This window comes from Micromys minutus, assembly GCF_963924665.1.
Source record: "Micromys minutus genome assembly, chromosome: 16".
Classification (NCBI taxonomy): Eukaryota; Metazoa; Chordata; class Mammalia; order Rodentia; family Muridae; genus Micromys; species Micromys minutus.
Window position 1 is genome coordinate 15080814 of NC_137985.1, and position 27585 is coordinate 15108398.

Genomic DNA, 27585 nt, shown 5'->3' on the forward strand with positions numbered 1-27585 from the left:
CAAAGACACAATGAGGACTAAATAAGTGATAATTTCGAGGTCCCCAACACATGCAACAGTCTTGTCTCATTCTCTTATCCTCTACTTATCAGATCTTCTATACATAGAAAATACCACTTTTCATACAAATTGTAAAGTTTCATGTATTTTTTAACTTTGTGTTTTGTATTTTATACATAAAAAATTCACTAAATTTTGTGTGAAATATACAGTCCATGTTTTATCACAGTATATATTATTATACATATTAGCACATATCTGTGTATATATAAAGTAAATGTTTATTGATTACTAATTTTTATATTCTTTGGAATTTTTTAACTATATTTTGTTCTACATTTACATTTACAAAATTAGCAAATGGCTGGAGTGATAATTTAGTGGTACTTTTTAGGCACAATAATTTTTTGTGCACTGTTTAAAGGTTATCCTTGTGTTACTGACATGCTGATTTTTTTTGTTTTAATCAGGACATGGTATTGTAACACTTATGCAATAATTTTCTTTTACAAGTTTATGAAAACATTTTAAATTATTTATTTACTTATTTGTCAATAAATTCAGATCACTTACTGACTGGACAGAAGAGAGAATATAGGGGAGGTCTACCAGTGAGAGAAAAGAGAAGAGAGGAAGGCAGATTAAGATCTGCAAAGAGTCCATAAAGGAGAGCTTGTTCCTAAGAGTTCAGAAAAAAAAAATAACACTTGCAAGTATTATTGGAATAATGGATAAGAAAATGCCAGATTAGTTTAGAGGATTAACAATAGATCGCCCATGTATTCAGTTAAAGCTTGAAAATAAATCTTGATTTTTCTGTGTTATTAGTGGAAAATAATGTATGATAAAGAAAGAAGAAGAAGAAGAAGAAGAAGAAGAAGAAGAAGAAGAAGAAGAAGAAGAAGAAGAAGAAGAAGAAGAAGAAGAAGAAGAAAGGAAGTACACAAACATAAGTTTACCTTTACCAACTAAATTAACAGAAAACAAAGATCACTATTCTATAATTTCTCTTAACATCAATGGATTTAATTCCCCCAATAAAAAGACATAGACTATCAGATTGGATACATAGAGGATCCAGAATTTTGCTGTTTACAGGAATCTCATCTCAGCAACAAATACAGATGCTACATCAGAGTAAAAGGCTGGGAAAAAACTTACAAGCAAATGGGCACAAGAAACCAGCTTGAGTAGCTATTCTAATATCAAATAAAATATATTTTCAACCAAAAGTCATCAAAAAGATAAGAAAAGACACTTTTTAATCATCACAGAAAATAATCTATCAGGATGAACTCTCATCTTGAACTTCAATTCTCCAAATACAAGGGCACCCACATTTATGAAAGAAATTCTATTAAAGTTTAAAGAACATATTACACCACACACAATAATAGTGCAAGACTTCAAAACACCACTCTCAACAATGGGAAGATCATGGAGACAGAAACTGAACAGAGACACAGCAAAACTATCAGAGGTTGTGAACCAACCGGAATTAACAGATATCTGAAGGACATTTCATTCAAAAACAAAAGAATATACTTTCTTCTCAGAACATTATGGTACCTTCTCAAAAATGGACAATATATCCATTCACAAAACAGGTCTCAACAGACAAAAGAATCTTGAAATACCCTCATTCATCCTATCAAATCACCATGAACTAAGCTTGGTCTTTAATAACAACAAAGACAACAAAAATCCCACATACACATGCAAACTGATCAATACTCTGCTCAATGATAACTTGGACAAGAAAAAAAAAAGAAAAGATTCAAGAATATTTTAGAATTAAAAAAAATGACACTACTGCATTCTCAAATTGAAGACACTGAAGGAACAGTCAGAGTTTGACCTGATACCTGGTTCACTTTCTTTGTTTACTAGCTGCAGCCCACAATATATTTGTGGCCATCATTCACTTAAGGCAAACACCCCATTTTCCATATTTAGAGAACATGACCTGTGGTCCAGTAGGCTCAAGACTGATCTTCATTTTAATGAGGTACCTAAAAAGTTGGAGAGCTTAATGAATAAGATTTCTTCCCAGACATTCCTCTCTGTGAAAGGTATCTAACCTGAAGCCAACCCTAAAAAAGAGGGTTATGGTTTTACTCATCTACTTTCTACTAAGACAATAAATGTCTTAAAACTGTGGACTGCTGCTTATAATCGAGATCCATCATGGGGACCTGTATGACACCTCTGCAGGATCTTCTAGCTTCCATAATTTCTGTTTAGAAGTTAGGTGTAATTCTGATCTGTCTGCCTTTATATGTTACCTTATGTTAGCTGTCCTTTTTCCATTTCAGCTTTTAATATTCTTTTTTTTTTTTTTTGTTTTTTTTTTTTTTGTTTTGCACCTTTGATGTTTTGACTGTATGTGTCAGGAAGGATTTTTTTTTTTTTTTTTTTTTTTTTGGTCCAATCATTTTGGGGATCTGTATACTTCTGGTAGGTTTGTGTTTTTTGTTTTTCCTCTTTAAAGGATTCAAATTGATTATATGTGTTCTCCTTGTACTTCTTCCTGTACTTCTTTCCTGTACTTCTTTATGTCTGTCAGATGTGAAGAAAGAGGAACACTCCTCCACTGTTGGTGGGGTTGTAAGCTCTTACAACCACTCTCAATATCAGTCTGTCGGTTTCTCAGTAAATTGGACATAATATTATCTGAAAGCCCATCTATTCCACACCTTGGAATATATGCCTAAGATGCTCTAACATATGACAAAGACACATGCTCCACCATGTTTGTAGAAACCTTATTTATCATAGCCAGAAGCTGGAAAAGACCCAGATGTCCATCCACAAATGAATGTATATAGAAAGTGAGGTACATGTATACATTTGAGTATGAATCAGCTATTAGAAACGATGACTTCATGAAATTCGTAGGCAAATGAATGGAACTAGAGACCATCATCTTGAGTAAAGTAACCCAGTCACAAAGAAACACAAATGGTATGCACTCACTGATAAGTGGATACTAGCCCCAGAAAGCTTTTAAAACTCAATACCCAAGAAAAGATTCACAGACATTATGAAGTTCAAAAAGAAGGAAGGCTAAAAAGGGGATGCCTCATTTTTTTCTTATAAAAGAGAATGAAACTCTCATGGCAGAAATGCTAGGTCAAATAGAGTAGCAGGCATTGAGGTAAAGATCACTTAGAAGCCACCTCACCTGGAGATCCACCACATATGTAGTGACTATGTCCAAGCACTATATCTAATCCCAAAAAGTACTTACTGGCAGACACCAAACAAAGATGCCTCTCAGGGACTATTGTAGAGTCATATAGATACAACTGAGCATGCTTGCAGCTAACCATTGGTCTAAACTCAGGGATCCTAATGAAGTTGCTAAAGAAAGGTCCTATGGAGCTGAAAGGGGTTGCAACCTCATGGAAATAACAACATTATCAACCAACTAACCCCCCCACAAAAAAACCTCCCATGGAATAAAACTCCAACCATTTTGTGCACTTTTACAGACCTATTGTTCCAGTTGTGTATGTAGATGAAAATAGTAGTGTCTGGCATCAAAGTGCTAAGAGACTTTTATTCCAGAGAGGTCATGTTTTCCAAATGTAGTGGAATGCCAAGGCAATGGGGTGGAGAGGGGGATCAGAAGGGAGTGTGCCTTTGTTAAGGCAAATGGAGGGGGGTGAGAAAAGGGCAGGGTAAAGTGATGACATCTAAAATGTAAATACAGAGTATCAAATCAGTTCCTTCCCTCAAAAGCTTCCCAATTTGTCAAGTTGTCAACTCCTTAAAATGTTTTATATGCATTTCTGTATCTGAGACTTTAACTCTTTCCTTTTTGTGGTGTTAAGTTTTCTCAGTTCTGTCACACTGGAAGCTAATCATTATTGTGGAGTGTTGACAAATACTTTATATTGACATTAATTTGAGCTACATCTTTCTCATTGAATATATTCAATTTAGCACCCTGATATTCCACAATGTTATCATGATTTTGAGAACCCCTGTTTCAACTCAATGGCTTTTCATAGAGGGATACTCTTGCACATTACTTTATCCCAACTTTTTAGGTAACACATACTCATAGACAAATCTGTCTTTATATACAGTGTAATTCAGAATGAAAATAAGCATTGGATTCAAAATATGAAATTCATATATTCAGTAAAATGTAATAAGAAACCCTAAACACATAATTATTTAAAAAGTTACCTGTAGATTTGCTTATAGTATATTTTGTATAATTATATTGAAAAAAGTTTATTTTCAATAATGTAGTTTATATAAACACATTTACAAAAACGCACATGTACACACACACACACACACACACACACACACATAGCATATGCATGCTATGATTAAAGTCACCAAGATTAATTCTAGTCTTTTACTCCTATTTCTTTACCACCTTCTGATGCTAGAGCATATTAATTATTATTTAAACAAAACTTGTTTAATTAGTGCTCTCTTGTATGTGCATAAATATAGTGTCACATATAGGATCTTTGGTACACAGTACAATCATATCTTAAAGATCAAAAAGCAGACATGTACATAGAAGTCCCTGCTTCCCAAGTCCAGCACAGGGAAGTAGCATGACAATTATTTCACTTAGCTATTACTGTAGCAAAGGAAAGGGCTTAAATGATATTTCTTTAATATAATATTTAACTTTATCTACATTTCTATAAACTATTGTAGCTATTATCAAAATCAGTCATAGATAGCAGAGATTTAATGGAGAAGCAAAGGGAAATTAACTGTAATCTGCTACAGAAGTTTCTTTTATCTTATATTTTTGGGAAAAAATTTTCTATTTTAATTCACTCATGTTAACATTGATTCATAACTTCTGTCTGAGAGTACTTTGACTGTTCATTTTAAAGCATTATGTACCTAAACTGATATTCTCAAGGACACAAATTTAATTGGTGATGACATATTATTTTTTGTTGTTTTTGTTTCTGTTTTTTACAACTTCTGTATCCATTCCTCTGTTGAAGTATATATATCTGGCTTCTTTCCAGCTTCTGGCTATTATAAATAAGGCTGCTATGAACATTGCTGAGCATGTGTCCTTTTTAGATGTTGGAGCTACTTTTGGGTATATGCCCAGGAGTGGTATAGTTGGGTCCACACGTAGTATTATGTCCAATTTTCATAGGAACAGCCAGACTGAATTCCAGAGTGGTTGTACCAGTTTACTCCACAAACACATAATGGAGTATTAATCAGCTATTAAAAACAACGAGTTCATAAAATTACTAGGAAAATTGATGTAATTTGAAGCTATTATTCTGAGTGATGTAACACAGTCACAAAAGAGTATTCATGGTATGTACTCGCTTATAAGTGATACTGCCTCCCCCTTCAAAGCTTGGAATACCCAAGAAACCATCCACAGAACTTATGAAGCTCAAAGAGAAGGACGACCAAAATATAGATGCCCCAGTCCTTCTTAGGAGTGAGAACAAAGCAGGGGGAAAAGCTAAGATCAAATAGAAGAGTAGGGATTGAATAAAAGATCTACAGAGACTGCCTTACCTGGAGAACCACCCCATATGCAGCCACTAAACCCAAAAACTACTGCTGATGCCAAGAAGTGTTTACTGGCAGGAACCACATAATGACGTCTCCTCAGAGGATTTGCCATAGTCATATAAATACAGATGAGGATGCTTGCAGCTAAACATCAGACTGAACACTGGGGCCCCAATGAGAAAGCTAGAGAAAGGACTGAAAGAACAGTAAGGTGTGCATCCTCATGGAAAAAATAACATCATCAACCAGCCAAGGAACTGAAGTGGAGAGGGTGATTGGAAGAGGGAGCACCTTCATGGAAGCAAGTTGAGGGGGAGAAGAGAGGAAAGTGGGAGGGAAGGGTATAACATTTAAAATGTAAATATAGAGAAGATTCAATAAAATTGAGAAAAAAAAATTCTGACCCCAAGCAGTTTTATTTTGACACATTGAAGAACTTTATAATTTTCAAAAAATAGTTTTCATGTGATAATTATCACAACCAGAGCTTAAAGCATGACTACTTGGAAACTACTTTTCAAATTAAATTTAAAGAATTAATCTACTTTTTCCCTGTTTTTCAAGACAGGGTTTCTCAGGGTAACCCTGGGCTTCTGGAACTCATTCTGTAGACCAGACTGTAAGACATCTTTAATCCTGCATACTGGTCCTAAAAGATAAAAACAATGTTTAACATAGCAAGACATTATCACACTGCCTGATATTACAGTTCTACATTTTATCCCCCACCACCAAAAGACATTTGAACTCTACACTGATGAACTGAGAGTTAACACTGGATACAATCAGTAAAGACAACATCATATTAGGGTCAGTATTATTGTATTCTTGTTGTTTCTCCAAAGTCTCACTTGATGAGTCAGGGTCTTGTTGTCTCCCCATGTCTTAAGCTTGTTCTTCCTTTTGGGAATGACTTCTCTTGAAGAGTTTCCCATCGGTATTTAGACATTTCATCATGTGCCCGCCATCTGGTACATCATTTTCCAAAAAGACACATACATATATTTCTCTGGGGTTAAAAGAGCAGCAGGCCCTTTTCATTGATTAGTCTGCAGTTCTTTCTATTCGGCATACTTGAGGTTATGTCTCCTTTAGGGCAAAATATTTTTGGCTATCAGAAGCATTACCGTCAAAAGTGAACAATTTTAAGTTAGTGTTGCTAAATGTAACATATGTGGGGAATTAGATAGGTGCATATACTGGCTTTATCTTTTCAAAATTTGATGTATTTGATGAGGGTAGTTCCACAATAGCTTGACCCTTGGGTTATAAGAGACTCCAGTAACATGATTAATATTCATAAACTGCAAATTTCTCAAAAGTGTTTATTAGTATAAACAGGGACATTATAAGTCTTTATTTGATCTAGGAGTTCTAGAAAGAAGAGTTTTATTGTAAATAGATTATGGTATCCATGGTTGTTTCTTCCCAGTGAGCAGAAGCAATAGTCATTAGAAAATGTATCAATTGTTATATGAACATATTTGAACTTCCAAATTCAGCAATATGATTAATATGTTTAACAAATGGCATTTGATTTTAACCCTTGACAACTAATTCTGCCAGCAGATCGCAATGTGCTGATAGTTTACTGGGCTGGCTCTTGAGGTTGATGAAGAAGTTCAAGAGTTTCTGAGTGGCCTGAAAAAAAAGATTACTGTGGGGTGGCAATGAGTACGTAACTGAGCACTGGCAGATGTTAATAAACCTGGTAAACTAGAATGAGCAAAACTGGGAGTGTAAAAAGACAGACATGTGATGGGAGAGAAATAACACTTAAATAGCATTACTTGTCCCGCTGCATTCAAGTCTCACATTTTCTAGTAGAGAAATAATTTTGACACAGTATGGAGAGTTGGTTACAATATTCAGTGGCTGTGAAGCATCTAATAACAGCAGATTGATTGTGGCAAGTTCAGACCCTTGAGCTTTTCCACAAGGGATGGGTATAATCTTCTTGAGAAATGTGTGGCATTTGTACATAAAGCATATGTGCCTATATATGTATATATATATTTTTTGAGATCCTTCTGTAACAGCATTGAAAGCAATCTTTGTAGAAGATTTAGATGTAATTTTAGGAAAGACCAATGAGTTATCCTCAAAATGATCTTAAAGGAGGACTTTTGGAATAATGATTAGTATCCCAAATAGTGAGCTAATGCTACCTGCTAATTATTATCAGTATGTCACAAATAATCAACCTGTATTTTACTTAACAGTATAACGATTCTTGTGGGCTTTTTAACAGCAAGTTGTTTAAAATGTGTCCTCCCATCATTAATAAATCTATAATTTCTTATAAATTAGCACTTAGAACAATGTAGAGAATTGTGGCATGCATACATTTCTGATACCACTACCTTATTGATATGCAATTCCAATGGAGGAAAAGAGGAAGGGAGGTTACATAATTGGTAAGAAGGTGAGGGTTAATTCTGGAAGCTACTGACAAAGCAGAAGCAGCCTTAATTAAGCAGCTACTAACCTGCATCACTTCAGGTGTCATTATATATATATATATATATATATATATATATATATATATATATAACTGACAATATCCAGAAAGCAGCTTAGAGAATAGAACCAAATCCTTAGTAGTGGTCAGAAAATAAGAATATATCAAACTGACATGGCCCCAAAACCCAAACCCAACGAGCCTAGTGTTTAATGTTGGACTGCCAAAGATCCTTCTTCTAGTACTGGACAGCCTTAGGTTATTGCAGGACTCTCATATAATCCTATATAACAGTAAACACACACAGTGGTTACCATTGCAACTAATTAACCATACAATAATGATACAGAAAACCACATCTCTCCCTAATAGGGCTCATTGATCAGGAGTCTTCCTTAAAACCTCTAAAACTACAATGGATTTCTGATTACCTTGTATGGATTGAATAATGGCCCTTTCAAAAGGGAAAATTAAAACAATCCGAACTGTTGGTACAGAAACAATTGTAAACTAAAACATATACAGCCCTATGTTAGTTTTGGGAACTCTTCTTCTTATGTAATTCATAATAAGACAAAAAAAAAAAAAAGTTTGATTGTTTCATGATCTTAGAGGCCAAAATTCTACTATGAAAACAGTGGAGACCCCCAACAGGGCTCCCTGCCCCTACTATAATGCTTCAAGGACATTATATTATTTCATTTAACTTAAAAACTTTTTCTTTATTAATTTACATCTTGATCTCTGTCCCTATTTTGAATAACCAACAGCCAATGACTAGATAGCAATGGAAGGTTTTCCCACAGTGGATGAATAATAGCCCTATTACATGTCAGCATTATGTACGTAAGGCCATGACACCATTGCTGATAGATTAAATTGAGGCATCGATTGTTCATCATATCAATGACATAATGTCCCCTCTCCTGCTTATTCACTAGCTTTAAATGAAAGCCTTTCATAGTAAGTACACTAAAATTACAAAATTTAAACATAGCTCTAGATAAAATGTGAAGCCTCCATTCTACAGGTATTTAGGAACTCTTCCTACTCACCAACTAGTTTGCCATCTACCTCTCAGCTTAAAATAAGAGCTTTCCAAACAGTACACCTTCAATTATTTACTTGGGTGTTCTTATTATTACAGAATATCAGTACACATCTACCTTGAGTGTCAGAATCTAAAAAACGTTGCTATTCTTTGATCACCAATAATATTATCACATAAATGCAATTTTGTATCAGTGGTATCCATTCCATGTACACGTTATCAACTATAATTAATTTTGCAAAATCAACAAAGAAAATATAACTCCATGAAAACTGTAATCGTTTGTTCAGTATTTTCATGCTAACCCGCGTACATTTTCAAACAAAGAGTCCATGTGAATACTGAAAAAAAAAAACAAAATGTGATTGAATCATAAGCATAGTGAAGAATATTCATTTAAGAACTTTTAAAATTTGTATTAATTAGATACATTATGTGGATATTAGTTGTGGGTGACAAAATTGGATTAAACATAAATTGTGGTAGGATGAAAAAAGTCAATACTTGAAATTAAGTATGGACTTCCCAAATCTGAAAGTTTTCTTGTCTACTAATTTTTGGCTTTATTACCTGAAATGTTGTTAAAATAGTTCCGCTAGTTACACAAAACTGAGGAAACCTTTTTATCTTCACTTACTGGTTCTGCATGATCTAATACTTAAGGATTACCACATCATATAATACCATCTAAATGAAAGAAAAAAAAAAACTAGAAATCTATTTAACACTAACATTTGGTACAAAGTCCACACAATATTCAGCACCCTGTAGAAACTGAAATCAATATTTGAATGATGCAAAAAAAATTTTACACAGTACACAAATCAATTATCCAAACATTAATATTTAATATATTAAATATTCTGATTATGATATAAAGAACAATTCTCTGTAATATCTATTTGATTGACCAGAATCTAAAACAGAACTTTAGGTTCTCCAGTATTAAAAATTTTATCATGTAAATGCACTTTTGTTTCAGTAGTAACTATTCAGCATAGAATTCATCAATAGTACCTACTTTTGAGAAATCAATAGAGAAAACATGGCATTATGACTCTTGTAATTTCAGTTTCTCATTCTGTGTACTGTGGATATAAAATGTGCTTTTAAATCTAAAGTTAATTGATTAATATTAGCAAAACAATATAAATCCATCAAAAATGTATTCCAAATGAGCACACATTATGGTTATTTTTAAAATTACAGAAAACTGTAGAAGTTCAACTCTCTTATAATTCCCTTTAGTTTTAATTTCTCTAAAATGACACATTCACTTTGCAGGATATATCACACATGATTAACGATTCTATAAACAACAGGTTTCCACAATAGAGGAAAAACAGTATGCATCGCAGAAATAATTTCCTTGTTTCTGATAGAATCTCTGAAAGCACTAGTGATATATACCCAAAACAGTTCATTTACCAAGTTGCTAAGATTCTAATAAACACCGGTCAATCCTCTGGTAACCAATAATATTATCACATGAATGCAGTTTGGCTCCATATTACCCCTACTATGTATAGGTTGCCAAAAGTAATGAATTCTAAGAAACATCAGAGAAAATATAACACCACAACACCAATAATTTAGCGTGCCCTTCTGTGAATTGTAGATAAAGAAAATACTATAAATACTAAAGCAAAATATGGGGTGGATCTATAAAATATATTAAAGTAAATCTTAGCATTAGTTGAAGTACACCAAGTGTACATTCAAGTCATTTTAGTGAGTACAGAAAACTGGAGTATATTTGCTCATTAAGATTATTTCTAATTTAACTTTCTCTGAAATACCACATCAGTAACACATAATACATCACATAAGAAAAATGAGTCTACCAACAAGTTTCCTCAAGGCTTCCTTCATTTCTCTATTTCTTAGACTGTAGATAAATGGGTTGAGCAATGGAGGAACTACACTGTACATCATGGAAGCTATTGCTGTGTTTCTAAGAGAATCTGTTATGGCTGAACTGATGTAAACCCCAAAACCTGTCCCATAGAACAAGGAAACCACAGACAGATGCGATGCACAAGTGGAAAAAGCTCTGTGCTTCCCTCCAGAAGATGGCATTCTCAAGACTGATGACACAATATAAATATATGAAAAAACAATTCCACAGACAGGACCACCGCCAAAGAAAAAAGCTGCAAGAAATATTAAAAAATTATTGAGAAATGTATCAGAACAGGCAAGTTTGATAATCTGAGCCAACTCACAGAAAAAGTGTGGAATTTCTAGATCTGTGCAGAAGGAAAGCCTCAAAACCATTAGACTGTGGAGAAGGGCATCCATAATGCTAAAGAAAAGGGAGAACAGAACCATCAGAACACAGCAAATAGGGTTCATGATGACTGTGTACCTCAGGGGTTTGCAAATGGCCACATATCTATCATAGGCCATTACTGCCAAGAGAAAATTTTCCATGCCACCAAAAATTGATACAAAGCAGATTTGAGAGAGGCATTCTATGTAACTTATACTGTCATCATGGACTTGGATATTCACCAACATTTTGGGAATTGTGACTGTACTGTAGCATATATCATTAATGGAAAGAATAGAGAGAAAGAGGTACATGGGAGTGTGCAGTTGGGAGCCAGAGATGATAGCCATGATGATAATCAGGTTTCCGAGAACTGTAATCAGATACATGGAGAGGAACATGGTGAAGATGAGGGGCAGCAGTTTCTGATTGTCTGTCAGTCCAAGTAGATGGAATTCTGAAACTGATGATTGGTTTTTCAGTTCCATAATTTTAGTATAAACTTCAATATACAGAATGTAAAATGAAAATAGAATTCATGAGAACCTTTTTTAGAATCCCTTAAGTTCCTTTTAGAATGACATTAGAATACCACTGTCTATAACAATTCTATTGATATAAACCTATATATCTTTTAAATAGAGCCTCTGTAGAATAGTTGGTCAAAGTACTTAAACTATCCTAAAACTTCACTCCACAGTTTGAAAAATCTGAAAAATTCTTTAGTTTTTTTGAAGAGAAATATTTAATGAGAAAAGACATGTTTTTCAATAGAAAATAGAATCAGAACTGTCATTATCCAGAGTTTGAAACCTGTCAATAAAACATTGGTTAATATTTGGTTAAACTCATGTGATTATTTGATGGAGAAGAAGCAATCCAAGAGAATCTCTTTTCATATTTCACTTTTCCTGGTTTACTTTCCTATTCCTGTTTGGTTTGCTTTTTCAGGCCAAAAATTTCATAAGATGTTTGCTTTATTTTTTTCATTTGTTCTTTTTGCTTTTCCAGTTATGCACCAAGAATACATTCCTGTCTCCCTCTTATCTCAGTGGCTCTCTTTTTTTGAAATCTTCATGCCACAACCAGCAACTGAAAAAAAATCTCATCATAGATGCTATAGTGTATCACAGCATGATACACAGTGCCTCTCCAAACCTCTTTCATTGCAAAGATGCACTAGTCTGGTATGAGGCTTCTAGCTTCTGCTACTCTACCAATTCTTGAACCTCACTGTGATTTCTTTAAATACTTTGCTATTTCCTGTGTCAAAGATTTTCTTGAATTTTGTATCTGTAAATCTGGTTACTTCATACACAGCAGCAGTTCACCAATGGTGTAGATGTTGACTTGGGCCAATTCAGAGTCCTGAATCATATACTCTGTTCTAGCTCAAATAAAACCTCTGCAACTAGAGCCATCTTTAACATTTGGTCCAGGTGATGTACATGGTTTACTTATCACAATGTTAAAGCCAGGGATAGAAATGGCCAGTTCTCCCACTCTCAAACACTGCAACTGACTGTCACTTCTGTGCCATATGGTAAATAATTATGTGGTGGTGGGAAAGACAGTTTCTTTTCATTTTCTGTCCCACTGTCATTGCCTTAATATTTAAAGCTCACCTGATTATTTGAAATTGAGTATATCTCCTTAGGAACTGATGGCATAAAATGTCCAAGGTTTTCTCGTACTTAGAGTATAAGTAAATATGCTTTAAAATTATAACATACACCAAATTACATACATTCTTATCTCATGGGTGATAAATAACGAAGCTCCTCATTAGTCCATTTATCTTCCTCACAGTTGCAATCCCCACAATACCTACACTGTTAAGGAGGTAGCATTCCAAGTGGCTGGTTCTATGACTCTGGAGACCTTATAAGTCACAGTCTAATTCACTATTTTACATTTATTGATTCACTTTACATCGCTATTGCATTCCCCATTCTTCTCCCAGGCCAACCCTCACAATCCCTTTTGCCATTATCCCCTTCTTTTTTTCTCAGAAAATTGGTAGCTCCCTAGAGTTCCTGCCTACACCAAAGGACACCAAATTATATCTGAACTAGGTACTTCCTCTCTACTAAGGTTATGTGAGGCAACCCAACTGTGGGAATGGGATATAATGGCAGACAAAATAATCAGAGACAGCCCTCATTCCAATATTAGGGGATCCCCTGAATACCTAGATGTGCATCTTATTCTATTTACTGCATCTCCTTTATTTGACAGATGTAGCCATAAATCAGATGTGAAATTATTGTCCTCATTTATGTAATCCTACAACTGTAATGTTCACCCAAAGCTTATAATTTCAGGCAGTTTTAGATTGAACTCTCTGAACCTGTGAATAAAAGAAAACTAAAATTTGTATTATTTCACTGTTTCCTCAAGTATCTTCAGTGCTGAAATAAATTGCTTATACACAAACTGAGGACCTTTTTACTCACATGCATATCATTAAATCACATATTGTCTTCATAACTAGATAGATATTAGGATGACAAATAATAGATAAATGTTTACAATATATAGATGATTTAATTTTAAGATTTTAATCCCAATTTCAGAGTCTGCTTTGGGGAGCATTATCTCATTTTATTGATTGATTAATTTTACTTTATTCAACATAAGATTTTTATTGATTTTTTGGAAATGTCACATAATATTCTCTAAGCACAACCACTTTCTAGTCCTCCCATGTATTCTCTCTCACCACACAACACTGCCAGAAGACATCAGCTGTGGAGAGTTCTACTCCAGCATTTGTATCACACTTTTGAGAAGTTCACTTGGGCTTTCTGTTTAGGCTGTTGACATTTTGTGTTTGTTTTGTTTTGTTTTGTTTTGTTTTGAGCAGGTGTTCATGTATGGAAAGAGATTTTTACATAAATTTGCATTGTCTGTTTTTCTCTGTTGTTGTCCAATGTTATTGATATTACTGCCAAAGTAGCTTCTTAACTCAGAATTAAGATCATGATCAGATAGTAGGAATATGAGCCATGCACTTCGACATGGTTTGTCAATAGCACAGGCTACAAGCACAAGCCCCAGCTACATTAGAACCATAGACCAAGACAAGGCCCTCACAGGAAGCTTGGAACACAGATATCAATATGGGCTCAGGTGTGAACACAAGCCACTCAGATCAATATGCACCCCAGTGGCCAGACATCCCACAAAGCTCTTTATGGCTTTGTAATAACATCAGTCATGGACACTAACAGAAAGTCCAGGTAGAGAAGAAATTTTGAACCTGTTATGTCCTTAGGTATCATAACAGACCTGGCCATCTCCATGACCACAAGTGACAGATACAAGCAATTGTATCAATATGGCCACTGGTGGCAGGAAGGATCACACACATCAATTAAATATTAGGCAACGGCAAAGGTAATAGACATGTGCCAAGCCTTTGTTGTTTACACATATCTCCCAGCTGCAGTAGGAGTTTGACCCAGACATAGATTTCAGTGACAGCCACAGGTTGAAGCACAGGCCACTCATATCCACATGGGCCCAAGAGCAGCACAACCTACTGATATCAACATGGTTCTAGGCTACAGCACATACTTTGAACATCAACACAGACTTGTGTCATTGTGGTGACATGAACTACTGATATCAATCAACACAGACCATTACATGGTCTCTGATGGCATCACAGATCTGGGCATGACAATGTCCTCAGGAGGAGGCAGAGTCCACCCACAATGAATGTCCCCCAGCAGCACAGCCAACAAACATCAACATAGTTCCAGGTCAAAGCAGAGACAATGGACATTCACATGGTGTTAGGTTGGAACATTGGCATTAGACATCAGCTAAGTTCCCATTCCTATCAAAAACACTGACTCACATATGGCTATCAGCCACATCTTGTACCATAATGTTACTTCGAGCAGGTCCTATCCAGACAGTAAACCATTCTTCATCTCAGGCCTCACTATTGCCTGGAGCAAGGGCAATTCATTGGTTGGGCTGCATGTTTTAGGGTTGATTAAACATCTGTGCAAAATCCAGGCATCTGAACACTGCCCTGCCAAACTTAGTAGAAAGTAACATGTTCCTAAATGTATGTAAGGTCTCTTTCACAATTATCATACCCATCATATCTCCAGTTTCATCTCTATTCACAGTTCTTGTGCTGCTTTGCTCTTCCATATTTTCCATATCTTCATCACACATGTTCTCTCTATAATGGTGATTAGTTGGTCTGAGTTAATTCCTCTAGTTTTCAAATTCCCCTGCACCTGTGTAATATTTTATTTTTAAGAATAAGTACTTTGACCATTATTTGTACTCATGATATTAAACCACTGTAAAACAGAAATTGTGAATAAAGTTCATATCTATGTGCTTTCTTTGAACTGATAGTTGATTACATGTATGCATATATTTCTACATATAACATTATTTAGACTTATAAGTTCCATTTTTAAATTTGGGTGTGACATTGTCTTTGTTCTTCAGAAAGTTGCATTTAAGATATAGTATTTTTCATAATCAGAGAGGCTTCTTCTAGATTCTCTTGGTAGCAAAGACTCACAGCCAAACATTATAGAGAAAGAGTGTGCAAATTGAACTCTCCATCTAGTTATTCACTTCAGAGCTCAGTGAATCCCAAGGAAAAGTGGGAGAAATAATTGTAGAAGCTATATTGGTCAAGAATACCAGTGCAAAACATTTTGCCGAATCAGATAAAAGGTCTCATAGGGGCTCACAAAGCCTGAAACAATAATCATGGAGCCTTTGCGGATTTTGGATTTTGACTAGTTCTATAGTATATATGTTAATCTTATTAGTTTGCACTTTTGTTGGACTACTCAGTGTGAAATTGGAGTGTCTCTAGATCTTTCACTTAAACTTTGAACCCCTATTCTCTTACAGAATTTTCTTTGCCATCTCAGATATGATAATTTGTATGTAGTCTTATTATGTCTTCTTATGCCATGTTCCATAATATGCCTGTGAGGACTGTTCTTTTCTGAACCGAAATTGCAGTAGATCTGGGGAAGAGTGAAGGTAGCAGCAGTGGTGCTAGGTAGTGGTAGTGAGGTGTTTGCGGTAGCAGCATTGAAGGGAAGGAAAACAGCAATCAGGGTGCATTGTAAAGTAGGATTGAGTAGTAAAGAAAGAAACTTCGTAAAAGTTATTTTCTTATGTGTCTTTTAAGTATTTTGATAACTTGTTTTTAAAATATTTTTCAACTACTAGTAGGTTTTAATTTCATAATTGTAGTCAATGTTACATTAATATTTATCACATGTTTGTGCATATAGTTTCTTTATTTGATATATATGGATTAAGAGCTATACAAAGTATAGAACCATTACTGATAGCTTTTAATATGTGAAAGGGTTAGAAAATATTCCAATAAACAACAATAACATAACTGTGTATTGATCATATTTGTTGTATAATATAAAGCTCAAAACTTAAAGCTATTAGAAGATAATTTAAAACTACTGGTATCATCTCATAATTATATAAGAATATAAATAAAGCATGATGGATGGGAAAAAGCATTAAAGGGATATCATTTATAGGAACAAACCTCAGAACTTTTAAATGTAAAAACAGGCTCTTACTATTTAGCTTATACCAGTCTAAAATTCTAATTCCCCTGCCATAGCTTTCTGATTAATGAGATTAAAAACTGTGTATCACATGCCTGGTTTTAAAATAACATGGCATTTTGGAATTTAATTCACATTAAAGATATAATCTATATGATACTAAACATAATTATGCAAAAGCTGACATGATATACATACACACTCCTTTAACCTCTTTTCCTATCTATTTATCTATAATAGTATTGCCTTCCTGAGGTAGCTCAATACATATTTGTTGACATTGAAACCACAACTGAAAAAGGCATTAGTACAATCAGTACCATAGTTTGTGGATTAGGGTTAATTGAAAAAAATACACAGAGGTGAACACATGGGAGAATAAGATTAAAGTCTGAACTGAAAGGTACCCAGACATGATGTTAGTATTTATTGTGCACAATATTGGTGACAACTCAGAAACTAAGTTTCATAATCAGTATATATCATCGTGAAACTCCAAATAGTGGAAACAGGTATCTTTCTAACTTTTTGAATGCATTTGAGACACTCCTTTTTCCTATTGGGTGGACTTATTGTATATTTTTTGTACTGCCATGACAAGGAGATCATCTTTTTTTCTAGAGAATAAATGGAGTGGGCATGTTTCTCAGGAAGAATGGAGTTAGGGGGAGGTGTTGGCAAATTTAAGGAGAGGAAACAGGATTATTGGTATATGCTAAATCTACTACAAATGTATTTATGGATGCTTCTCCTTTTAGTAAGAAAGATGGAAAGGAAGAATAAAGAAAGAAAGGAAGAAAGAAAGAAAAAAAGTGAGAGAGAGAGAGATAGAGAATGTGTCCACATGTTTCTTGTATAGATTGTATCAAATACAGGTGAGGATGCTTGCACCTTATCATTGGCCTGAACATGGTGGCCCCACTGAAAGAGCTGTAGAAAGGACTGAAGGAGCTGAAAGGGTCTGCAACCCCAAGGGAAGAATAAAATCATCAGCCAACGAAATATACCACAGCTCCCAGGGACTAAAACACCAACCAATGAGTTCCCATGGAGAAACCCATTGCTCCAGGTGAATTTGCAGCAGAGGATAGCATTATCTGGCATCAGTGGCAGGAGAGGACTCTGGTCTAGCAAAGGCTCATTTTCCCAGGGCAGGGTAATGCCAAGGTGCTAAGGTGTGAGAGGGTGTTTGGAAGAGAAAGCACCTTTATGGAGGCAATGAGAGGGGAAGGAGGAATGGGACTGGGTGAAAGGGAATAACATCTGAAATGACTATACAGACTATCCAAGAAAAACTTTAAAAAGCCTGTATCAAGAAAAAAATAGTAAATGTTTATGAGGATTAGTTTATGCTCTCAAAGAAAATTAAGTTATAAAGTGAACTTTTCACATGAAGCCAATAACTTAAGTAGCTACAATTTTGTCATGCCTCAAAATTGATGAAAAAAACATACACTCTCTCTTTCTTTCTCCCTTTCTCTCTCTCCCTTTCTCTCTCTCTCTTTCTCTCTCTCTCTCTCTCTCTCTCTCTCTCTCTCTCTCTCTCTCTCTCATATATATACATACACACACACAAACACACACACACACACACACACACACACACACACACACATATATATATACATATACACATATATATGGTAATTCATTTTATCTGTCTTATGAATACGAGAGAATATGAATAAAAATACCCTAGTAATTTTTGGACTTAATTTAAGTCTTTAAATTATTGATAGTTCATCTGAATATCTTTGCAAATTCTTCTGAATACCAAATTAACAATGATAGATTATACTGATTTTGTGTATGCAAATGTATGTGACATTCATGTGTATATATGTGTTGTGAGATTATAGGCACATAGTGCATTTATGAATAGAGAGAGCTAACTTTGTTCTGTCACTCTGTCCTTAGTCACTTTACAACATTTTGCTTTTTTAAAGACAGTTTTAGTGAAGGCTGTGTGACCAGAATGCTCCAGGAATCCACCTATTTTTACCTTCCTACTTCTAGGACCACAAGCAAACACAAAAATCTTGAGTTTTAAAATATATCAATGTTTAGAATTCAAACTCAGTTCTACATGCATGTATATAAAGTGTTTTGCCCAGTGAACTGTATTGCAAGCTTAATAATAAAATTAATTCAAATTACTTTATAATATTTTTCATAATTTTTCTGGCTGGCATGCTTACTTAAACATATTAGATCACCTATGACAGGTAGAAAGCCTCTAGGAGTTCTTTTGTAATAATTAAAAAACATTGCTTCTCAATAGAACTCACTTAACTAATTTTGCTATAAATGAAAATATTATGTTATAGTAATTACATCTACATTTACGTGAATATAATTGTTTGAGTCTCTGTCTCATCCTAATGGACTCCATTCTCATGAGACTAATAGCATGTCATTATAGAATATAAACATACACCAAAAATAGCTAAATGATGAGAAAGAACACAAAATCTGTGGAAAGAGAGCAAAAGGCAATCTTCCAGTGACACGGACTCACCATACATTAAATCTAAATAATTGAGTTTTTAAATAGAAATCCCTTTAGACAGTAATAGTATTTAGCTCCCAGAGAACATGAAAGTTGCTTGGCAGTGACAAATATTTCTTACAATGTTAGTTTCACACATTTTCTAAACTGTTACAGTGTATTACATTATATTAGAACAGAGAAATATGAAATTAGATAAGGTGAGCGGTATTCTCATGGGAATGGCTAGATATATTTCATAAGGGAAATGTACTGCCTAACACCAGATTTTTTGATAATAAGAACATAAAGTTTCATAGTTTAAGTCAAATAAGGAGCTGAATAGATGGGATGGAGAAGGGTATCCTTGTACTTATCAACATATCTCAGCTTAAGTTTAAAATGCATATGCTTTAAATATGTCAACACTTTTGTTTGCTGCCAAATTAGCTCCAACTAGAGGAGACCAGGTGTTTCTCTAGTTAACATATGTGATGGACAAATCTCTATGCACAAAGCAAATAATTTTGCAATGTCTTGAGAAGAGAGCCTACAGATGATACTTCTCACCCAGGTTGTCGAATGAAACCATGGTTGAGGATTTATGTTGATGACACTAGTACTAGCTTTCCCACCAATAAATTTTTTAAAGATGAAAATATAACTAAACAACAAAAACATTTCATAATATGCCTGAGAGAGAGAGAGTAGAGACTAAATTTTTAATTGTATTTCTACAACTGAGATGCCAAGCTTCAGTAATCCTGCAGAGCACTTCTGTTTGCTGTAGGTCCCTTTATAAAAATATTTGGATTCAGTTTGAACAAATTCACCCTGTTTTCATGCTGCATACAGAGCAATATTCTGAAGCATTGTTATGCTGTCAGTCTCATCCTTCCCAACACCTTTTAAGAATATTTTACTGATTACTTCCTGATCAGTAATCATATTTTAAGAGATTTGTTGCTGTATTTTTTTCTTATAGCAGACTCACTTGTAAGAGTTAAGTGTAATGGGTTATCTGGGCCATGAAGTAGCAATGGTGAGGTTATAGCACTGAATCACCAAAAACAAGTGATCGTATTTATTATAATGTACAGCATAGGAAAAGCAATATCTAAAATGGCCAACCATATATTCACAACAAACAAACTTTTAAGATGGCATAATTTTTACAAAACTTTGGCTCTGGATAATCAATCATGTTTCTAGTAATGATATGAATAAGAAACCTACAAATTTTATATTTGATATATAAGTAGATATTTTCTTAAACAAATAATGAAAGACTACATTAGATGGTGCCCAAAAAGAATCTTGGCCATTGAACCAAATTCAAGATATTAACTTGTTTACAGTCCCAGAAAGTCTTGAACCTAGGTAGCCAGGTTCTTCTGAAAAAGAACTTTGAAAAAAACAGTAAATATTTTGAAACCACAAGGAACATTGTACTTCAAGTTAAGATAGGTGCTTATAAAGTCAGATATTTAATGTTGTTTTGACTAAAGTTCTACTAATAGAAAGTACAGTGAACTATAAAACTCATTCTGTGATTATTTACTTAGTTAGTCTCAGAAGGTACAGTTGACATTCATATGCTTAGAAGTTTTCAGAATTTTTGCATTGGTTACCTGTTTTTAACTTACCTTAAGGATTTATTAACTCTCCAGACCCGTATCGTAAATTTGTTAGAAGAGATCTTGATTATTTGACTCTTCAACAAAACATCACAGTGCTGTACTATATTGAGGCCATTGTTTCAAACAAAGTAAACAGATGGTAGTAATCATTTTGAACTCATAAGTAAAACAGGTGTTCATCAGTGGATGAAAAATAAATCTAACTAAAATTCAAGGACCTTGTATCTCAGCGGAATCCTTGTGAATCATTGATGTGGGATATCTAGGCAATAGTTATTTTAAGGAAAATAATAAGATACTGCATCTGGTTGCACCCTTCACAAAATTGTCACACAATATTTTGCTTTCTGACTTGTATTCTGGAAATATTATATTCCTCATTGCTGAGGGGTACTCCAGCCCATGTACCAAGAAACTTAGAAAGCTGATAGATTTGAGTGGGACAAGGAACTGGAGGATAGTTTTAGTCAGATCCATACTGTGTGTAGGCTGTTCTACCCCTTGGAACTTAAGTTTAAACTGACCCAATGACATATGAGGTGTTAGAGTTAGATATGTTTATCATTTGGAGCCATTGGTAAGCTTCTATAGGTAGAAAACAGAAGGTACATTTAAGATTCTGAAGTATATATCTCTCATTATACACAGACAACTATTTTCCCCTTGCAAAATTTCTTTGGTCTACTATTGTGCAACAGAAGAAAGTGAATTTTAACATAAGTCCCCAATTTAAAATGTAACCTGAAATGCTCATAAGGGTCTGAATATTATCTGACAAACTAAATATATAGCAGAATGTGGACAGCAAAAATATCTTATCAAATGGCATATACATGATAGGACTCTGAGCATAAGATACATAAGAATCTGCTTAATTGCATATTGTTTCTATTCCCATTTCAATGCTGTCTACTGACAAGCATGTGCCTATTTTCTTATGGCATGTGTTGAGTATAAGTCAGAGTAACAACTGGTTTAATAATCACCCTCAATGGCATTTCTGGTGTTATCAATAACTAGACAACAGCAGTATTAAAACCCATTTCTGGAAAACACTGAAGGAGATCAGCAAAAGAATATCTTCACAGTGGGCAAAACTTTGGGCAGTATATATGGTCATTCATTATTTAAAGGAGAAATAATGGTGTATGAATGTATTCTGTAGCCAATGGATTAACTAGATGGAGGGGCACTTAGAAATATTATGATTGGAAAATTGATGAGACAGTAATTTGAATAAATAGTAGGGATCTTTCCAAATCTGAACGGTGTGAAGCTAGTTATGTGCTATGTCAATTCTTATCACAAGACAACTTCAGCTCAGAAGGATCTCAATGCTCATGTAGATAGAATGACCCCTGCAGTAGAAAGGGAATCTCTTTCTCTAGTCATTTCAGTTATTGCTAAACAGGTCCATAAAAAAGTGGTCATGGTGGCAGAGATGGATATTATGTATAGGCTTTACAAATTGGTCTGACATTCACTAAGGCTGACCTGGCTGTTGAATGCGATTTCTGCCAACAGTAGATGAAAACATTAAATTCCATAAAATATCATGGTTCTCCAGAGAGACCTGATGAATGGGTGATTGAATTGGATGATGTCTTCTATAAAGGGGCAATATGTACTTTCTGGACCAGATATTTATTCTGGATTTGGATTAACCTTTCCTGCCCTTAATTATATTGAAAAACCTACCATAAATGGAAACATAAATATGTGTTTTTATATCACTTTATTTCATTCAGTATTGCTTTTATCTAAAAACTTTATTTCACAACCAGACAACTGTAACAGTGGGGCCTTGATCATGAAATTCGCTGGTCTTGTCATGTTCAACTACAAACCATAAACAATTAGTCTCATAGACATATGGAATGGCCTTTTAAAGACAACCCACAGTGCAAATTATGTAGAAACATCCTGAAGGTCATGAATAAAGTTCCCTAGAAATCAATTTATGCTTTTTACAAGCATTAAATTTGTATTATGTCTTCTCCCATTACCATGATGCATGCGTCCAGGAATCAAGGGGTAGAAAAGAGAATTGTTAAATCATTATCATTCCTAATATTCTAGTAGAAACTATTTGCTCCCGTTTTTATGACAGTAAGTTTTCCTGGATGATATGCTTGCCTTCATAGAAATGGGGTGTTCTTTCCAGCAAATACAATGACTATTCCATTGAACTGGAAACAAAAATTTTCCTCTGTGCACTTTGGGCTTCTGATGTTCTTAAAAATGGTCTTTGAAAGGGTAATAATTGCTAGAGGATATGGTTGATCCAGATAACTGAGGAGAAACTGGATTAATTCTTTCTATTGGAAGTAATGAATACTGCAGCTTAATTTAGGGGAACTTTATGGCATCTCACGATGATCCCATATTTTGTGAGTTAAATTCAATGTAATATTATAGCAACCTAATTCATGTAGTATGGAACAGGGCATATAACTCTCAGGAATTCATGGGCCACTCTTTTAAGAAAAGTAGCAAAGTCTGCTTGGGGTGCTTATTGAGGTTGGAAAAATTAAGAATAGGTAGTAAAGAAAGGTGGTAATGTATATAGGCTAAGGCTCAGAGACCAATAACAGAGGCACAAATTATAACAGGTTTTGTTGTATTTTGGTAAGAGTGTGTTTGTATAGTTATCTGTACTTTCCTTGTTTTTTTTTTTTTATTATGTCTTATAATATCAATCAGAAGAATATCAATGTCTACCACATTTAAGCTTGGAATATTTAAAGAATTTGTTTCAAGGGACATTACCTTTTATTCTACACATATACTACTTTTGTTCAGAAAATAGTTACAATATTCTGGGGATAATTATGAGATGATTATTGCTTTCATATGGTAACTAAACTTTCCATAATCAAGATACTGTTGTGCCAGTGGTAGACTGAGATGACTAACATAGCTTGTGAATTTGAATACACTTAGTTAACCCACAAAATTTCTGGATACATGTGTGAGGGTTCTTCATTAACTATTTGAAGTATAAATATACACTTCTAACATGGGGCACATTTTCTATTGGAAGCCTATATAAATGGCATGAAAGAAGGTAGTCTCATTTTTATTTATCCCTTCATTAAAAATCAAGTCTTCACTGACATAAAATCAAACATCAAATGAACTGAAAAAATTTTGGGATGTTTGACATTTAGTTCATTAGAAATTGTTGTTTGCAGAACTGGAATACAGCATCTATATCAGTCTAATAATTTTCTGAGAGAAATAGTAGATAGATAGATAGATAGATAGATAGATAGATAGATAGATAGATAGATAGATATACTCAAGAAGTTATGTTATAATATGGGATCTTATGTATTATTCAAATGTGCATATATGATTAACAAATTTGAATATAGTAAAGGAAAGAGAATAACATCTGAAATGTAAATACAGAGAATATATAATTTTTTAAAATGTGAAAAATTCCATAAGTCTACTTCAAATATTAATTTGTTGCTTTCCAAATCATGTGGAAATGCTTATAAGATAAGAATTTCTAATTACCATGGCTTTTCATAATCTCACTTTTACATAAAGTATCATTGGGAAAATTTCTGCTATTATTTGGACAAACTATTATGTTAAATATACTAAGAATGATAAATTTTCAATTTTGCAAAAAAAAATAAAATATTTAATGTAAACACTGAGGATTAATTCAAAGCATGTCTCAATTTTAAATGCCTTTTGTTCATTCATATAATTGTATATTAAAATTGTGTGTGCCTGTTTTTTGTTTGTTTGTATATATTCCATATATAAACATGGGAATACTACAAGTATTACATTTAGATGTGTCTTAATTATTTATATTGAATATAATTATAATTGTTACATAAATACTCTGCTATATTTTGTTTTAGTTTTCATTAAAAATTGTTTCTATTTGAAATAATTTGTACATGTCTGCAAAGCTAGACTGACCCAAGATTTTCCTGTAGACCCTAGTGAAAAGAAAGAAAAAAATTTAGGTATATGTTCTTGTCTTGGAGCTTTCTTGGCAAAGTCATTCTGTGGCTGGAGTCAATGCCTCAAAAGAGACAAGGTGAGATTTGTGAGGACCCAATTCCTTCCCCCAGACTCCACTTATTAATTGTAAAGTAGCTGTGCCTTAGATATATTGCATTTGCATTATCTTTAATAACGTTTCCTGATTTAGTGTACTGATGACCTTGACTATCTCCAAACTATAAATAAGATATAGTTTCTGTTAATTTGTTTAATATATATTGTCATTTTATGTAAGACATCTTGGTTATTCATTTTGTCTTCATTTTTAATAGACCCAATTCCCACATAACACAATGACATTAAAGACAATTTTTCCTGAAGGGCAGCATGGTATAAAATATACAATGTTAAGATGAGAGAATATACAGTAATATCATAGTTCAGAAAAAATAATGTCTCAGAAATTATGAATTTATGACCATGTATGAATTATTTAATGAGTGAATCTGACAAACTATTATAACTCACACGTGTGTGTGTGTATGTGGGTGTTTGTATGTGTGTTTGTGCTGTGTTTATGTGCTTTCCTCATGGTTTTAATTGTCTCATTTATTGCTATCATGTTGTCATATTCTGAATTTTTGTTTTAATTTATGTAATTTATTTTTATAATAAGTTCTTAGATGCCATTTCATTTGGTAATAAGAGACAGGAACAGTGTGGATCTGTGTTGAAATGGAGTTGAAAAGGACTAGGAGGAGTTGAGAAAGAGAAAACCATAATCAGAATGTACTTTACTGAAAAAAAAATTCAATAAAAGAAAGATACAATAAATTAATATTATATAATTAGAAATATCAAAAGAAAAATAAATTTTCAAAGATATCATTGACTATAACAATAAAAGCAACCACCCCAAACAGTCACATTAATAAAGGTTTAGTTTACTGATTGTGTGTTTCTTCATCGAAAAGTAATACCAAACAATTATCTCTGAGCACTGTTATAATGTAACTATGCCACATTCATGATTGTTTAGCATAAAATGCATTAAGGATAAATCTGCCTCAAAGTGTTTCCTTATCAAGAGTATGTCATCCTAATCTATTCATACACGGTAAAAACTAAGTACTTGCTCTAAATATGTAGCAATTCTACATTTCCAATATTGCTTTACTAACCAAGTGTTAATGCAGAGAGATCTGTTGTTTTTCTGTATGCCTTCTCAAAACTACATTTTTCTGTAATCTCTATGGAATGTTGTACATTTTTTTAAAAAAATGAAACTTTGCTTTAAGTTATTCTTTTGTGGAATTCAAACATCATAATAAAACAGCATCAACTCTTGTGATTAATTTTCTCAGGGCTTGCTTCATGTCCTTGTTCCTCAAGCTGTAGATAAATGGATTCAACATCTGAGGAACTACAGAATACATAACTGAAGCCACTACAGATGTTTCAGGAGAGTCAGTCACTGAAGAACTGATATACACACCCAAAATTGTGCCATAAAACAAGGAGACAACACAGAGATGAGATCCACAAGTAGAAAATGTTTTATATCTTTTCCCAGATGATGGCATTCTTAGAACTGCCGACAAAATATGAGTGTAAGAGAAAATTATTCCAGAAATAGGAATTCCTCCAAATACACAAGATGAAAAATATACCAGAATATTATTAATGAGGGTATCAGAACATGCAAGCTTGATGAGCTGAGCGAGTTCACAGAAGAAATGAGGGATTTCCACATCTTTGCAGAATGACAAGGGAAGAATCATCAGAGTGTGCAGGAGACCAAACACAAGGCTAAGAAGCAGAGAAATCAAAACCATAAAGATACAACATGAAGAATTCATTATTGTGGAGTACCTCAGAGGGTGACAAATGGCCACATAACGATCATAGGCCATCACAGCGAGAAGACAGTTTTCCAGGCCAGTGAAAACCAACACAAACCAAACTTGTGTAAGGCAGCCAGTGTAAGTGATTCTTTGATTCTGAGTTACAATATTTATGAGCATATTTGGTACTGTGTTTGTGCTTAAACAGATGTCATTAATAGAAAGACTAGAGAGAAAAAAGTACATTGGGGTTTGTAGGTGGATGTCAGAGCTGACAGCTAAGATAATAAGCAGGTTTCCTAGGACAGTGACCAAATATATGCACAGGAACAAACTAAAGATAAGGGACTGGAGCTGAGCATCACCAGTCAATCCAAGAAGAAGAAATCCTAAAATATCTGACTGATTTCTGGATTGCATTACACTGATATTTCTTTTAAAAAAATGAAATAGGATGATTAAAAAATCTTTGCTAATTTTACCTGATGGAAATGACAATTCTTAGAATTCTTTATTCTTAGTAATTGCTTCAAGATATATGGCCTGTAGGATTTGGTTGACATTCAGAAACATTTATAAAGTGTGGTACAGAACACCTAAAAGGGGAAGAAGAAAACAAACTCTCTTTTAACACATAACTTAAAAAGTTAAATTTGCTCACTAGTGGTTTATGGTCACTTCTATTTTGCAATTGCCTATGCCTTTCATTTTGTCTGGTTCCAAAGTTTTGAAAAATGCTAATC

The 27585-nt window shown here is 33.9% G+C and overlaps 1 protein-coding gene across 1 annotated transcript; it reads right to left on the bottom strand.

Moving 5' to 3' along the window:
- Positions 1 to 10862: 10862 nt before the first annotated feature.
- LOC308430876 (uncharacterized protein) lies at positions 10863 to 27262 on the bottom strand (the record flags this gene model as incomplete). Its single annotated transcript, XM_080930154.1, has 4 exons — positions 10863 to 11815; positions 15426 to 15514; positions 21033 to 21100; positions 26333 to 27262. The coding sequence occupies 4 exons, from the start codon at positions 27260 to 27262 to the stop codon at positions 10863 to 10865; spliced, it is 2040 nt and encodes a 679-aa protein (XP_080786280.1).
- Positions 27263 to 27585: the final 323 nt, after the last annotated feature.